The sequence below is a fragment of the Schistocerca cancellata genome, chromosome 6, assembly GCF_023864275.1.
Source record: "Schistocerca cancellata isolate TAMUIC-IGC-003103 chromosome 6, iqSchCanc2.1, whole genome shotgun sequence".
Lineage (NCBI taxonomy): Eukaryota > Metazoa > Arthropoda > Insecta > Orthoptera > Acrididae > Schistocerca > Schistocerca cancellata.
In genome coordinates, this window is record NC_064631.1 from 324,194,105 (window position 1) to 324,210,826 (window position 16,722).

The 16,722-nt window shown below is 43.9% G+C and overlaps 1 protein-coding gene across 1 annotated transcript in view; it reads left to right on the plus strand.

Annotated features, from left to right (window-relative positions):
• The window catches only part of LOC126191401 (acetylcholine receptor subunit beta-like 1), an 895,743-nt gene that overhangs the window by 633,993 nt on the left and 245,028 nt on the right, over positions 1 to 16,722 (plus strand). The window contains exon 4 of the mRNA XM_049932266.1: positions 11,380 to 11,489. Coding sequence (XP_049788223.1) covers positions 11,380 to 11,489 — 110 coding nt within the window. The remainder of the gene's footprint in view (positions 1 to 11,379; positions 11,490 to 16,722) is intronic.

Here is a 16,722-nt window from a genome sequence, read left to right on the forward strand (position 1 = left end):
GCTTTTGTGCAGCGTCCTGATTATTTCACACAGTTGCAACAGATGACTGATTCAGTAGAGTCGGTAGCTTTATTGGACAGCACCTGTCTATGGAGGAAAGGGGAGTCGGCCCCGTGAATAATACGGTGGGTGCTGATGATTTAAAGAAAGATAGGTTGTTCCATAAAAACACGGGAGAACTGCCGGATATCAGTAACGTCCTGCCACTATATTTCGGCGCAGACTCTTCTGGCCATCTTCAGGTGAGCGCCACTGTAGTAGTATTGGCGAGTACGAGCTGAGATCCGCTATTTAAAGCCATACTGAGGTGACATTGCGCATGCGTTGCTCAGCGTGCGCGTTCATAACAACTCCGTGCGTTCGGAACCGCGGGACTTCTACGGTCGCAGGTTCGAATCCTGCCTCGGGCATGGGTGTGTGTGATGTCCTTAGGTTAGTTAGGTTTAAGTAGTTCTAAGTTCTAGGGGACTTATGACCTAAGATGTTGAGTCCCATAGTGCTCAGAGCCATTTGAACCAACTCCGTGCGCTGCGCCTCGCGCCCTCCACGGTGAAAGCTTGGCGTATCGATATCAGGTCGATTTTCATCTTTATGCAGATAACTACGTTGACTACGAAGTTTCTCTATAACGGGATTCCAAGTAGAGGTTAGGTGATAACCCCTATCTCGATTTATGAGAGTCTCGTTGTCAGACAATCTTATTTCCACAGATTCATTGATAATCGAGCTCCAAAAGTTTGATGTATGGGCCAAAATTTTTGTGTCGTTGTAATTCATGGAATGGTCTGTGGAAATACAATGTTCGGCGATTACGGACTTGGTGGGTTGGAGAAGGCGAGTATGTCGTTGGTGTTCCACAATGCGTTCCTGCACAGTTCGTGTTGTTTGCCCTATGAAGTGTCGGCAGATGTGCCAACACTGTTTTGTTGGAGGAGATCGAAATGCACGCTATAAGCTCACGCAGGCTGGCGTGAGGTCTGAAACAGGATACCTAATTAATGCTATAAAGAAAAGTACGTAGCTTCTGGAATACTTAACTTTAATCAACATTTGTAGAACATCGCTCTTGATGATACAGTAATAGAATCTCAATATCTATACTGGTAATGGCGCCTTGCTAGGTCGTAGCAAATGTAGCTAAAGGCTATGCCCACCATCGTCTCGGCAAATGAGAGCGTAATTCTCAGTGAACCATGGCTAGCAACGTCGGCTGTACAACTGGGGCCAGTGCTCGTACGTATCTCTAGACCTGCCGTGTGGTGGCGCTCGGTCTGCATTTACTGACAGTGGCGACACGCGGGTCCGTCGTATACTAGCGGACCGCGGCCGATTTAAAAGCTACCACCTAGCAAGTGTGGTGTCTGGCGGTGACACCACACCCTATATATGATTTGCCGCATTCACACGGAATTTTGTAAACGCCTGATTTACGCAGGACCAGGGCGTCTTTAACGGATCCCACCACTGATGAAATTTTGGAAGGAGGGCGAAAGATGACTCTCACTTGACACTTTCTCAATATTTTGCCTATCTGTGAAGAAATATTTCCAACAAATGGTAGACAAGCAGTCGACCTGAAGGCCTCTTCCTCTTCCTTGTTCCGTCGTTTGTAGGTCTTCGTCACTCTGTTCACTTGCCTAGGTGAAAAGCCATTCTTCAGAAATACTTTTTGCAGGTGTTCCAGTTCCGCTTGAAGACTGTCGGCGTCAGAGATGGTATGGGCACGGTGGATCAAGGTTATGAACGCGCACGCTGAGCAGCGCATTCGCAATGTCACCTCAGTATGGCTTTAAATAGCGGAGCTCAGCGCATACTCGCCAGTACTACTACAGTGGCACTCACCTGAAGATGGCCAGAAAACTCTGCGCCGAAATATCGTGGAAGGACGTTACTGATATCGGGCGGTTCTCCCGTGTTTTTATGGAACAATCAGTACGCCGGGAAAGCTTTAAACAGCACAAGATAGGTTGTATTTTCGTGGCCGGGAACCGGTTCATTTCGTTCGGAATTGCCCGATTCCGAGAGAACGGCGCCGAGGTACATGACGCCAGAAGAAAAGGCGTTCTGGTAAGAGGACTTGGCCTTTGAATTGCAGCACATTTCAGACTCCTTCAGTTGCACTTCTCCCATATATCTGTACCTCGCTGGACTCCTGTACTCCGGGAGTTCAGTGTCTCTTATAGATCAAATGGTTCAAATGGCTCTGAGCAATTCCCACTGACTTGCGTCGGTGTATGTTTCGAGTAGCCATACGACAGCCAATCCGGCCACAGCCATTGATATGGAGTCACAACAGACGCGATTCCTCCGACCAGACGACATGGCTCCACTGATTCACAGTTGAATCCCAGTGATCCCGTGCCAACTGTAGTCATGACTCATGATGTCGTAGCATCATCATGGCAACACGTAGGGTTCTTCTGCAGCATAGTCTCATGATCAACAGTGGCCGACGGACGGTGTGCTCCGAAACAATGTGCCTGTGCCAATACTGTACTCTGAAAAACTTCTGACACTGATCGCCGCCTAGCTGATTTACAAAGTGGGAAAGGTAAGTGATGGGGCACGGACTAAGTAAAGTCTGAGAAGCGACTGAAATTTCTAACAATGCATGTGTGGATAAAATTCTCATGAGCTTCCAGCTGCTTCATTTGGTTGGAAATACACGAGCTTTTGTTCGAGTACTCCTGCAAAACATAGTTCCTTTTATTGTTATGTTGACGACAACTTCGCTGTATGCTGTCATAGTGGCCATGACAACATCAAGTTCACGATGCAGATAGAGACAGATTGTGTCTCGCCGTTCCTTGACGCGCTTGTCCGCCATAAACGAAATGGATGTTTCAGCCATTGCGTTTGCCGGTAACCCGCCCATACGGACCGCTATCTCCACGCTAACAGCTATCACCATCCGTCGCAGAAACGTTCTGTTCTGAGAGCTTAGTGCGTTGAACAGAAGCCGTTTGGGGCACTGAAAACCTGACAAAGAAACTTAGCGACTTACGAAAAACATTCAGGGAAGAAAACATTCTAGGAAAACGGCTACAACGACTACCAGATTGTGAAAGCCATTTTTCGGAAAACACTGAAGCAGAAGGACTCTAGCATGACTCAACTTTGCGTTTTTGCCGTTCTATGGCTTAGTAGGAGGAAAGATTTCTGGTTTCTAAAGAGACATAAAATCGTTCGGTTTTCAGGGCTCCAACAAAAGATCGGCAACTCATGAGGATTGTGAAAGACTTTGTAGGCCTCAGAACGCCAGAAGTATACAAAATACCGTGTGAGTATGGATAGTTTTATGTCGGACAGACTGTGGGTACTGTTGAACGGATCAGAGATGCTTTCGTTTTCGGTACTCTGAAACATCAGCGGTAGCAGAGCATGCTCTAGAAAACACACATCGAAATGCATCCGAAGAGACATTCGATATTACGCGCACTAATAGTTTGAGGGATAGCGTTTTAAAAAATCATCGACATAAAAAAAATTGTGACAACTCCCTCAATAAAGACGGCGGCCTGCAGCTAAGGACGGCTTGGGATCCTGCCATCTGAAGGCTGAATGGGGTGCGGCGGACGCGCAACGGAAACGTTACGTTATATGGCGTTGGAGCGAGCATCGATGACGTCACGCAAAGCAGCGCGGCTATATGAGGACGGTATCAGCAACCAAAAGACAGTCACCACATGACAGTGACCAAGGAGAACTCGGCCGAAAGCTCGTGGGCTTTAAACCATTTGACGCGGCTGGAAACTCGAGACTATTTTATCAACATATATCACCACGAAACCATGCCTTCGTACATAATGCATGTGTGTTCAATATTGAGGACGACTACAGGCTTCCAGCTTCATGGCTTCCCGCCATCGAGGAAGTGAACACACGGCCACAGTGCACGAGTAATACAAACAATGGCTAGCGAGCCACATCCGCGGACGAGTATATTTTTATAAACATTTTCCCTCTCTTTCTCTCTCCATTTCACTTCTATCCAATGACGGTGGCCCACTGGTAACAGCAGAAAGAATTTCAACCACAACAATTTTTAGTCAGTAACCCTAGTTCTTCAGCACTAGCGCGGAAGTACATCACTTACTGTCCACTGATGATGACCCACGAGTGGTAGCCACTGCAATTCTGCGTAACAATCCAACTCGCCAGCATAACCGCGGGAAAACTCCCCATTTAAACGAGAACGCGACATGTGTCCTTAACAGCATTCAGTCACACGTGGACACGAAAAGATCATAAAGGGTATTCCAGCAGAGGGTTCGAAAAGTCGATTCTACAGAAGAAATATGTAGCGATCTAATAACTCGATGACAACAGTCGCAAAAGATTTCAGTATTACATAAAATATAGTGTGACATGCCTCCGTATCCCCGTAATCAAAACAGTAGAACCTGTTTTGCACTTACATGTCATAAAAAAATGGTTGGTTCTGAGCACTATGGGATTCAACTTCTGAGGTCATTAGTCCCCTAGAACTTAGAACTAGTTAAACCTAACTAACCTAAGGACATCACACACATCCATGCCCGAAGCAGGATTCGAACCTGCGACCGTAGCGATCTCGCGGTTCAGACTGCAGCGCCTAGAACCGCACGGCCACTTCGGCCGGCACATGTCATGAGATAAAGTTGTCGAGATACTGTGTATCTATATTGGACAAATTTCACAAAAAATGGATGATTTATTCGAGAGAAAGGACTTCACAAATTGATGAAGTCAGTAACGTACAGGTCCGCCTCTAGCCCTTATGCAAGCAGCTATTCGGCTGGGCGTTTATTGTCAGAGTTGTTGGATGTCTTCCTGAGGGATGTCGCGCCGAACTCAGTTGTCCAATTGGCACGTTAGATCGCCAAAATCCTGAGCTGTTGCAGAGCTCCGCCCATAGTGCTCCGAACGTTCTCAAGAGATCCTACTGCCTTGGCAAACTCGAAGGCAAGCAGTAGAAACTCTCGCCGGGTAAAGGCACCAGAGAAGTAGTTGTGGCACTGCGATTGATAATAGATACTCGACCTGGAGAAAGCGTTAGACAATGTAAAATAGTGCAATACGTTAGAAATGCTGAGAAAAATAGGGATAAGCTATAGGCAAACACAAGTAATATAATACACTCCTGGAAATGGAAAAAAGAACACATTGACACCGGTGTGTCAGACCCACCATACTTGCTCCGGACACTGCGAGAGGGCTGTACGAGCAATGATCACACGCACGGCACAGCGGACACACCAGGAACCGCGGTGTTGGCCGTCGAATGGCGCTAGCTGCGCAGCATTTGTGCACCGCCGCCGTCAGTGTCAGCCAGTTTGCCGTGGCATACGGAGCTCCATCGCAGTCTTTAACACTGGTAGCATGCCGCGACAGCGTGGACGTGAACCGTATGTGCAGTTGACGGACTTTGAGCGAGGGCGTATAGTGGGCATGCGGGAGGCCGGGTGGACGTACCGCCGAATTGCTCAACACGTGGGGCGTGAGGTCTCCACAGTACATCGATGTTGTCGCCAGTGGTCGGCGGAAGGTGCACGTGCCCGTCGACCTGGGACCGGACCGCAGCGACGCACGGATGCACGCCAAGACCGTAGGATCCTACGCAGTGCCGTAGGGGACCGCACCGCCACTTCCCAGCAAATTAGGGACACTGTTGCTCCTGGGGTATCGGCGAGGACCATTCGCAACCGTCTCCATGAAGCTGGGCTACGGTCCCGCACACCGTTAGGCCGTCTTCCGCTCACGCCCCAACATCGTGCAGCCCGCCTCCAGTGGTGTCGCGACAGGCGTGAATGGAGGGACGAATGGAGACGTGTCGTCTTCAGCGATGAGAGTCGCTTCTGCCTTGGTGCCAATGATGGTCGTATGCGTGTTTGGCGCCGTGCAGGTGAGCGCCACAATGAGGACTGCATACGACCGAGGCACACAGGGCCAACACCCGGAATCATGGTGTGGGGAGCGATCTCCTACACTGGCCGTACACCACTGGTGATCGTCGAGGGGACACTGAATAGTGCACGGTACATCCAAACCGTCATCGAACCCATCGTTCTACCATTCCTAGACCGGCAAGGGAACTTGCTGTTCCAACAGGACAATGCACGTCCGCATGTATCCCGTGCCACCCAACGTGCTCTAGAAGGTGTAAGTCAACTACCCTGGCCAGCAAGATCTCCGGATCTGTCCCCCATTGAGCATGTTTGGGACTGGATGAAGCGTCGTCTCACGCGGTCTGCACGTCGAGCACGAACGCTGGTCCAACTGAGGCGCCAGGTGGAAATGGCATGGCAAGCCGTTCCACAGGACTACATCCAGCATCTCTACGATCGTCTCCATGGGAGAATAGCAGCCTGCATTGCTGCGAAAGGTGGATATACACTGTACTAGTGCCGACATTGTGCGTGCTCTGTTGCCTGTGTCTATGTGCCTGTGGTTCTGTCAGTGTGATCATGTGATGTATCTGACCCCAGGAATGTGTCAATAAAGTTTCCCCTTCCTGGGACAATGAATTCACGGTGTTCTTATTTCAATTTCCAGGAGTGTATATGCACAAGAACTAAGAGAGAACAATAAGAGTGGACGACCAGGAACGAAGTGCACGGATTGTAAAGGGTGTATACGCCGAAGAAGCAATGACGGAAATAAAAGAAATATTCAAGGGTAGTATTTACATCTACATCTACATTTATACTCCGCAAGCCACCCAACGGTGTGTGGCGGAGGGCACTTTACGTGCCACTGTCATTATCTCCCTTTCCTGTTCCAGTCGCGTATGGTTCGCGGGAAGAACGACTGTCTGAAAGCCTCTGTGCGCGCTCTAATCTCTCTAATTTTACATTCGTGATCTCCTCGGGAGGTATAAGTAGGGGGAAGCAATATATTCGATACCTCATCCAGAAACGCACCCTCTCGAAACCTGGCGAGCAAGCTACACCGCGATGCAGAGCGCCTCTCTTGCAGAGAGGCAGGTGAACAGATATCCCTGTTAAAATACGTTCAGTAAAATGAGGAAGAATTGTAGGACCTGTTGAATGGAATGAAGAGTGTAATGAATACAGTATATGGATTGAGAGGAAATCGAAGAAAGATATAGTGAGAAGTAGTGATCACGAAATGTGATTTTGACAGAACCGGTTTAGCCACATAACAAGAGTGGCAGATGCTACGGACCTCACGCATGAAGTGGCCCTGTGCCTCGGTGTAAAAAAAAAAAAAAAACAACAACCTGCGATGTTAGATGTGTATGGTATTCTGCCTCCCATCCAATGGAAAGACGGTGGTGTTATATCTATAACGGGTAGTAACAGTTTTACTTCATTTCTGAAACTGATCGCTGTTCACGCCATAAATTTTATGTCGTAAGCTGACAATACCGCAAAACTGACAGTGGAATTCCCTAACGTTGTACGCGATAGTAATAACCCGATCAATTAGAATAGGCGTCTACTGGTTTTCAATAGAAAAGTGATTAATAGATGTATTTTTTGTGGTCTACTATTACAGTCGTGCATTCTTTCTACAGGGTATTTACTTTTCAGTACTTTTGGAATGTGCCAAAGTCTATTAATTCCCGTCGTGCGGCCATAATCAAGTCGGGAATCTTTTCACATGAATCACTTGAGTACAAATGGTTCAAATAGCTCTGAGCACTATTGGACTTAACTTCTGAAGTCATTAGTCCCCTAGAACTTAGAACTACTTAAACCTAACTAACCTAAGGACATCACACACATCCATGCCCGAGGCAGGATTTGAACCTGCGACCGTAGTGGTCGCATGGTTTCAGACTGCAGCGCCTAGAAGCGCTCGGCCACCACGGCCGGCACCTGAGTACAAATGACAGCTTCGCCAATGCATTGTCCTTTTATACGATGTGTACGCGACACTACCGCCATCTGTATAAGCGCATATCGCTATCCCACAACTTCTGTCACCTCCATATATATTACGAAGTAAGTGTCAACTATCAATGTTTGATCTGTTAGTAAAATTTTATCGTTGTGATTCATTTACTTCCGAATTTGCAACTGGAACACCAGGGATGGAATTGAGTTTTTGAAACCACTCACGCACTGGTGTAGGATTGCGTGCCAGGTTTCACGCCATACTGGCATCTACCTTGGTGGACCCTCGTTTGTGAAAATGTGACGAAAATAATTTCGCATTAGAAACTAAATTATTAAAAATAATGTAATTACCGATATTTTCAGACGGAGAGAGATCTCTATACCAATGCAAAATAGTTTCTAAAATCGAAGTTTTATTGTCTATATCGCAGTTCATATATATTCTGATTGCTAGTTTCAGCAAAGTTATACTGCCATTTTCAGATCTGCAAGTGTTACAGGGTTATGATTAACGTAAGTAATTTCTAAAAAAACGTTAACTTAGCTTTACATTCCATCGGATACTCGAATTATAAAGCAACTACGTGTGGCACATTGCCATCTGGCCTTTGAAAACATTAAAAAATATGAAGTAAAAGAAAGCACTAAAATTTTTAGAGTGACTTCATCGACACAGAATAAAATAACGTTTACCTCACAAAAAAGATACTCCCATGCAACACTAAGAACACTTAAAGTCATAACTGTATCAGTAAGGGGTAGAGGTATCAAATGCATCAGAAGGAGCACAAACACTGCTGCTAGATGTATGTATGTTGACAACCGGTCCCGTGCTGCCTGAAAGTTGTCAAAAGAGCTACTTAATACAACGGGGTAGCACCAGGTGGAAATAGTCGCGTACATACTAACACGTAATTTGGGAACAGCTTCAAGCTATACACAAAGTAAGCTTATTTGTTTACATCGACATATTTAATGTAAGTAAGTTAGATTTCCGTTATGTTTGAGAAGATGTACGAGCATCAACTGATAATATAGTTTGGAGTTAAAACCATTGCTAGAAATTTATACATACACGCTTTTTATATATAATAGGATGTGAAGATGCATGACGTAATACAACTACAAAATCTCCGAGACGATAGCAGAGTCATACGAGGATTTGAAACATTTTCAGTGGCCCGATTGCAATGTGCCACACGTAGGGACTTTATAATTTACGTATCCGATAGTACTTTCGAAATTATTTTAACTACAATCTTCGTAACTTACTTGCAAAAGAGATCTGAAGATGGTAATATAACTTTGCAGAAACAGCAGTCAAGATATATATCAACTGCGATCTGGGCAATAAAACTTTTATTTTGAAAGCTTTTTTACCTTTTATATTAAAATCAACATGAGTTTATCCAGCAGCTCTATAGCATAATGGCTTAGGCTCTAGGCTCGCAAGCTGAAGGTCACGTGTTCGAGTGGTTTGATGCCCCCCCCCCCCCCCCCAGGTATTCTTCTCCTGTGACAACGTCTTCATCTCAAAGTAGCGCTTGCAACCTACATCCTCTATTATTTGCTGGACCTATTCCAAACTCGTTCTTCTTCTACAGTTTCTGCCCTCTACAACTCCCTCTATTGAAGAGCATTTCGGGGATGGCGATTGCATCTTTCAACACCATCGAGCACTTGTTCATATTGCACGATCTGTGGTGGAGTGGTTACACGACAATAACTTCCCTGTAATGAACTGGCCTGCACAGAGTCCTGGCCTGAATCCTTTAGAACACGTTTGGAATGTTTTGGAACGCCGACTTCGTGCCAGGCTTCACCGACCGACATAGATACCTCTCCTCAGTGCAGCACTCCGTGAAGAATGACTGCCATTCCCCTAGAAACCTTCCAGCACCTAATTGAACGTATGCCTGCGAAAGTGGACGCTGTCACCAAGGCTAAGGGTCGGCCAACACCATATTGAATTCCAGCATTACCGATGGAGGACGCTACGAACTTGTAAGTCATTTTCAGCCAGGTTTCCTAATACTTTTGTTCACATTGTGTATCAACAGAATATTAAAGCAAGGAACCGTTACTCACGTTTTCTCTGTACCCGGTGCCTATGGTGATGCTGTGGGATTGAATTAGATTTTTTCGATCAACAAGCGACCAAAAATGCATCTAACAGCCGTAACAGAATCAAACACCATTCTATGGCAGCATGATTGGCACTTCGAAGTTCCCTGCGTCAGATCAGTCAGTGCCCCTTGCATCAACGCAGTCACGCTCAGTGAGGTACGCCGGTCAGCTAGTTGATGTCCCGGCAAACTTCCGCAGCAACAGGATATCCGTTCACCTCGGCCACAGCGAAGAAACAGCGTCCTTTATGTCGCCCATTCGCCTCGATCGGCAGCCTCTCCTAGAGATTTACGTTGAACAGCGCCGTGCCCATCATGGTACAGTTTACTGGCGTTTCTGTTATTCCTTGTTAGCTTCGTATTTCTTCTTTTTACTTCTTAATCGACGTTCGTACTGCGTTTTGCGTTTTTGCAAACCATAATTCTTTAAAGTGTTCTATATTTTTCGTGTTGTACCTTTATTCCTGTCGATAAATATCCTTTCCATTCCTTCACTATCTCTATCATGCAGCTGTTTAATAGTAACCGTGATGAGGGGCTCCTTTTATAATGACTATGCTGTGACAAACGAAATTCTGAACCCACCAAAGATTCGAACAGTCGCCCTATTCATTTATTTTATCCGGGCCACGTCGCCACGGTAGATACAAGCATTCGATCTCATTCATGGTGTTCGACGAAAAAAGCAAAGTTGTTCCTCTCTGGAGTAGCACAACAGGGGTAATGAACTGATAGAAGTCTGAAGCGTAACTCCCCCACTGTGGATATGCAGAAACTGAATTATACCATATCGCGTCATTGCTCTTCACTGCTTTCATCTGCATTGTTCCTTTTCATTTTTTTAAAACATTTAACTTCATTTTATGTTTCCGATTTTTTAACACGTACTCCAAAATTTATTTTTTACTCAGCTTAATTTCTCATCAGTATTTACCCGAAGAAATTTTGATGATTGTGGCTAATTATTAACTAATCCACAAGTAGTGATTTTATCATTAGAATAGTACACTTTTCTGTGCAAAATTGAATATGTTAGCTTTTTAATTAAGAAAGAGACCATTTGGAAAATATTTTTAAAATATTGTTTATAATTTCCTACGTCCTGCATTCGCCATTTGAAAAAGCAATAAATTCTCCTTGATGTCTTTTAAATACTAAGTTATTTGCAAGGATAGTCAGCACTGGAACTAAGATTAAATCTTGCGGAAACACAATAAACATTTCACCGGATTATTCGGAATGATATGCACAAATTTGACTGTTCTGTTACAATTTATGTTTTGTGCTACACGAATCGAAAGCAACACTTTAATGTATATAATTTGCATTTGGATACTTGAAGTGCTAGAGTTTTTGACCGCTGTCAGTTAGCAGAACGCCGCTAAACAGAGCCACCCGGCGTGTTGCAGGTGTGGAACGACTACCAGCTGCAGTGGGACGAGGCCGACTACGGAGGAATCGGCGTTCTGCGTCTGCCGCCCGACAAAGTCTGGAAGCCGGATATAGTGCTCTTCAACAAGTGAGTGCGCGCTGCCTTCTACAGCACGCTACGTTAACAGCACTTTCTCCACGAACCGTGGATCTTGCCGTGGTGGGGTAGCTTACGTGCCTCAATGATTCAGATAGCCATACCGCTGGTGCAACTACAACGGAGGACAGACAAACGATTGGGTCTTGAGGAGGGGTAACAGCCTTTTCAGTAGTTGCAGGGACAGCAGTCTGGATGATCGACTGATCTGGGCAACACCAATCAACATGGCCTTGCTGTACTGGTACAAACGGCTGAAAGCAAGGGGAAATTACAGCCGTTATTTCTCCCGAGGGAATGCACCGCTGCTGTATGGTTAAATGATGATGTCATTCTCTTAGGTAAATTATTACGCAGATAAAAACTATTACGCAGATAATACGGTTCCCATTTCGGATCTCCAGGAGGGGACTGCTCAGAAGGATGTCGTCATCAGGAAAAACAAGATTGACAATCTATGGGTCGGAGGTTGGTATGTTAGATCCCTTAGTCGGGCAGGTAGGTTAGAAAATTTAGAAAGGGAGGTGGATAGTTTGAAGTTAGCTACACTGAGGATTAGTGAAGTTGGGTGGCAGGACGAACAGGACTTCTAGTCAGGCGAGTGCAGGGTTATACACACAGAATCAAATAGGAGTAATGCAGGAGTACGTCTAATAATGAAAAAGAATATAGGAACGCAGGTAAGCTACTGCGAACAGCACAGTGAACGCGTCATCGTAGCATGGTAGACAAGTAGCCAATACCTACCAGAAAAATACGACTTTATATGCCAACTAACTCCACAGATGATGAAGAAAAACATGTATGATGAGATAGGAGAAATTATTGAGATGCTTTAATGAGTGGAAAATTTCTTATGCGGCACTGGAATTCGGTAGTAGGAAAAGAAAGAGAAGGAAAAATTGTAGGTGAATCTGGACTGGCGGGAAGGGAATGAAAAAGGAAGCTACCTGGAAGAATTTTTCACTTAGTTTAAGAATCATGAAGCAAGTTTGCATCCGTGGAAGACATGTGGATACACCAGAAGGTTGCAGATTGATTATATAATGGTGAGACAGAGATTTTGGAAGCAGACTTTCAACTGTTAGACATTTTCTGGGGCGGATGTGAACTATGGCCACAATTTATTGGTTATGAAGTGTAGATTAAACTGAAGAGATTGTGAAAAGGTAGGAAATTAAGGAGACAGGATCTGTATAAGTTGAAAGAACCGAAGGCTGCTAAGAATTTCCAACAAAGCTTCCATTATCTGCAGCAGGGGAAGGAAATACAATAGAAGACAAATGTGTGTTGAGAGACGAAATGGTGAATGCAGCCGGGATCAAATAGGTAAAAGGACAAGACCTAGTAGAAATCCTTGGATATCACGGAAAATACTGAGTTTAATTGATAAAAAAAATAAAATATAAAAATACAGCACATGAAGCAGGCAAAGGGAATACGAACGTCTAATAAATGAGACTGACACAAAATGCAAAATGTCAAAACACGGCTGACTAGAGTAGCGGGATATAAATGCATATCTAATTAGGGGAATGACAAATAACGCCTTTAGGAAAATTAAAGATCCATTTGGAGAAAAGAAAAGCAGCTATATGGACATCAGCAGCTCAGATGAAAAATCAGTACTAAACAAAGAAGGGAAACCTGAAAGGTGGAAGGAGTATACAGGGTGAGGCAATTAACACAGGCCACCATAAATACATCTAGAATGAATCAAGATATCGAGGTGCTGCTTTTGCCAAGGTATAGTGGATAATATGGCGAATTTCCTGGCGTTCACAAGTAATTTTTATCGCTTATAGTCGCCGAATCGACACCGACCTCTTTCTGTCTGATGGAACAATACACTTTCTTCTGTGTCTTTTGAAATGAGCCACTAAGAGGACTTCACTGACATAATGTGTATGGGACTTAATCATACAGTATCAAGATAACAACGTCGCAAACAAATGTCACGCTGTCAGAAGAAGAGGTTCCACAAACATGTGCCCTACTATATCAAATGTAAGCAGACAGGTAAACCAGGTATGTATCTTGTGTTTACCCGTCGGCTTGAAAACCATCGTCTGTGTTCTGCAATCAGATAACTTGCTCCTAAAGGTATTGAGACAATGTATAAGACAGTCGAAAAAGTGACTATCGTTTATGGAGAATATCGCCAGACTATTTGAGCAGCGGTTCGGTTGTATGCTGAAAAGTACCCAGATTGTGCCAAGCGCCCACTATTTGTAACATTGTATTTAAAAAACTTTGTAGGAATTGGAAGTGTGGGTTGTAGATGAATAAAATACGCTAAGGAAAAAGAAGAGCAACTGATGAAAGAAGAGAAACAAACATTTTAGCAGCAATAACACACAACGCAAATGCCAATAGGAGCCATCTCTGAAGTACGACAGGGATCAACCAAACTAGTGTTTTACGAACACTACATTCCATTGCATTTCAACCTTTCCACATTTTGCTGCATCTACAGCTTCAGGGCAACGATTTCCAAAATTGGTTACAGTTTTCCGAATGTAATCTATGAAAAGTGCAAAGTGATGTGGTATATCTATACAAAACTTCATTTAAGAAAGAAGCATCGTTTGCAAACCATGGGCAAATCAGTCTTCGCAATATGAACTGATAGTCGGTTGAGAATCTACGGTGACTGAAAGAAGTGAATGTGAATAATGTTATAGGTCTACACAGTTTGGTGCGTGTTTTTCAAGACCTGCATCACTGGCCCCTGTTATATTGGTAGGAATCTAAGTACACTCGAGTATATCGGCTTCCTAAGATACGTTGTTGTAGCAGTAATTGAAAGACGTCCCACGGCATATAAGGCAATCAGTGTGGTACCGTCATGACAAACGTGCCTCTACTGTAATGATAAACCCTAAAGTTTTGGAGAGCATCTGAACGGTCGTTCAGGAAACGCAAAATGGTTTGCACATTCACAGAACTTAACACTTGTACCCCTTTACATGTGGCGAAAATTAAAACAAGAGGTCTATTAGGAAACAGCGACGACTCCCTAAGACATGAAATGTTTTATAGCATGGGCCTGCACTACCGTTATCCCCATATGAAATTCATACCTCAGTATTGTTTCTCCAGAATTTACTTTATAGGGTGTAGCAGTGCTAAAGGTCAACATTTTGAGATCTTGGCATGGAAGCCGAGATAATAAACACTCGAACTGTACCTTGAAGTTCTCTTAGAAACTTTTTTAAATGCCACAGAAAATAGCATATAGTTCCATTTTAAAAATGAAGTCGCTGTCGTAATTCTCTAAACATAAACGATAAAGACTGCTTGCGAACGTCAGGAAATACGCTACAATGTTCGCTATAACTTGGCGAAAACCGCATCTAGATATATTTATTCACTGTCGATATATTTGGAGTGGCTTGTCTTACCTACCCAACCTTGTGTAGAAGCGCTGTAAGAGGGAAATGTTTTTGAGGAAAATATTACAGAAAGGGAAGAGGACTCAGCTGAAGATGATATGAGAGATATGATGCTGCGAGAAAATTTGACTGAACACTGAAAGTTTCAAGTCGAAACCATTCCATTATTGTGAACGACGCTCCGTCAGAACTACTGATAGCCTTGGGAGAACCAGCCACGACAAAACTTCGTCTCCTGGTATGCAAGATAAATGAGATAGGCCAAATGCCCTCAGACTTCAAAAAGAATGTAATAATTCCAATTCCATAGTAAGCAGGTGCTGATAGGTGCCAATACTACCGAAGTATCAGTTTAAGAAGTCATGTTTTCAAAATACTAACAGAAATTCTGAAACGTCCCCTTTCCACAATTATACACGTGACTGTGCTTAAACTGACACACAATATTTTTAGCGCAACGCAATCTGACTTTCAGAAATTCCTACAAAGGAATGGCCCTGACTAACATTAACCTGTACCTTTCACAAATCACTTACCTCACAAAAATCTTCGTTACTCAAGCTACTGCAATACAGTGAGCGCCACTACTGCCAGATAAATAAAAGATTCAAACTACAGAAGGCACTAACTACTGATAGGCATAGTTAGCAATTGAAACATGTTAATAGAGAACAAACAATGTATACCTTAACAGTCATAATATATATGCCATCCAGTATTACAAATTTCAAATCTCCGCCATTTCTCTCCCCACATCCACCACTGCTGGCGGCCCACCTCCAACTGCGCAACGCTACGCGCTGTTAACATCCAGCTGCCCAACACTACAATGGCACACAACAATGCTAACTAGCCACAGACTGCACACAGCACAGCCAGTGATTTTCACACAGAGCGCTACGTAACGTTGCCAATAAGAAAACATAAACAGCCTACTTACAGTTCTTTTCGGAAAAATGGAGTAACTGTAGAAGCCGACCTCGGGGAAGATCAGCTTGAATTCCAGAGAAATTTAGGAACACGCGAGGCAAATCTATATTTACAGCTTTTGTAGATTTTCTGAAGGAATTACTTTAGGAAACGAGGCACCAAGAGCAGTGGATGTGTTGTGTTATTTGGGCAGTAAAATAACTAATGACTGTCGACGTAAAGAGGATGAAAAATGTAGCTTGGCAATTCAAAGAAGTTCGTTTCTGAGCAAGAGAAATTTGGTTAACATCTAATATAGGGTTAGGAAGTATTTTCTGAAGGTATTTGGAGTGTAGCCTTGTAAGTGAAACATGGACGATAAACTGTTCAGACAAAAGAGAACATAGACATCATGCGACCAATGAGGAAGCACTGAACAGAATTGGAGAGAAGAGAAATTTGTAGTATAACTTGACTAAAAAAGGGATCAGTTGACATGACACATTCTGAGATCACCAATTTAGTACTGGATGAAGTATGGGGGCAAATGTATTATAGAGAGATCATGAGATGAATACACCGAGCAAGTTCGTAAGGATGGAGGTTGCAGTAGTTATTCGAAGACGAAGAGTCTTGCACAGAATACAGCAGCATGGAAAGATGCATCAAACACCACAACAAAATATTAACAGCCAAGTTTTAAGTCTCGCTTTTGGGCTCTACAGTAAATGTTTATCAAGGACTACACCTTACTGGTTTACTCTCGCAAAAGCAAACACATATAGTAAATTTTGGTGATCATGGTCGCAATAAAATCTAGTTACAATTTGATGATTACCTCTTTCATTTGACAGACAACTATCGTCAGATCTATAGAGATAAACAGAAAAATTAGTTTTTAGGTAATGTGAAAAACCTGA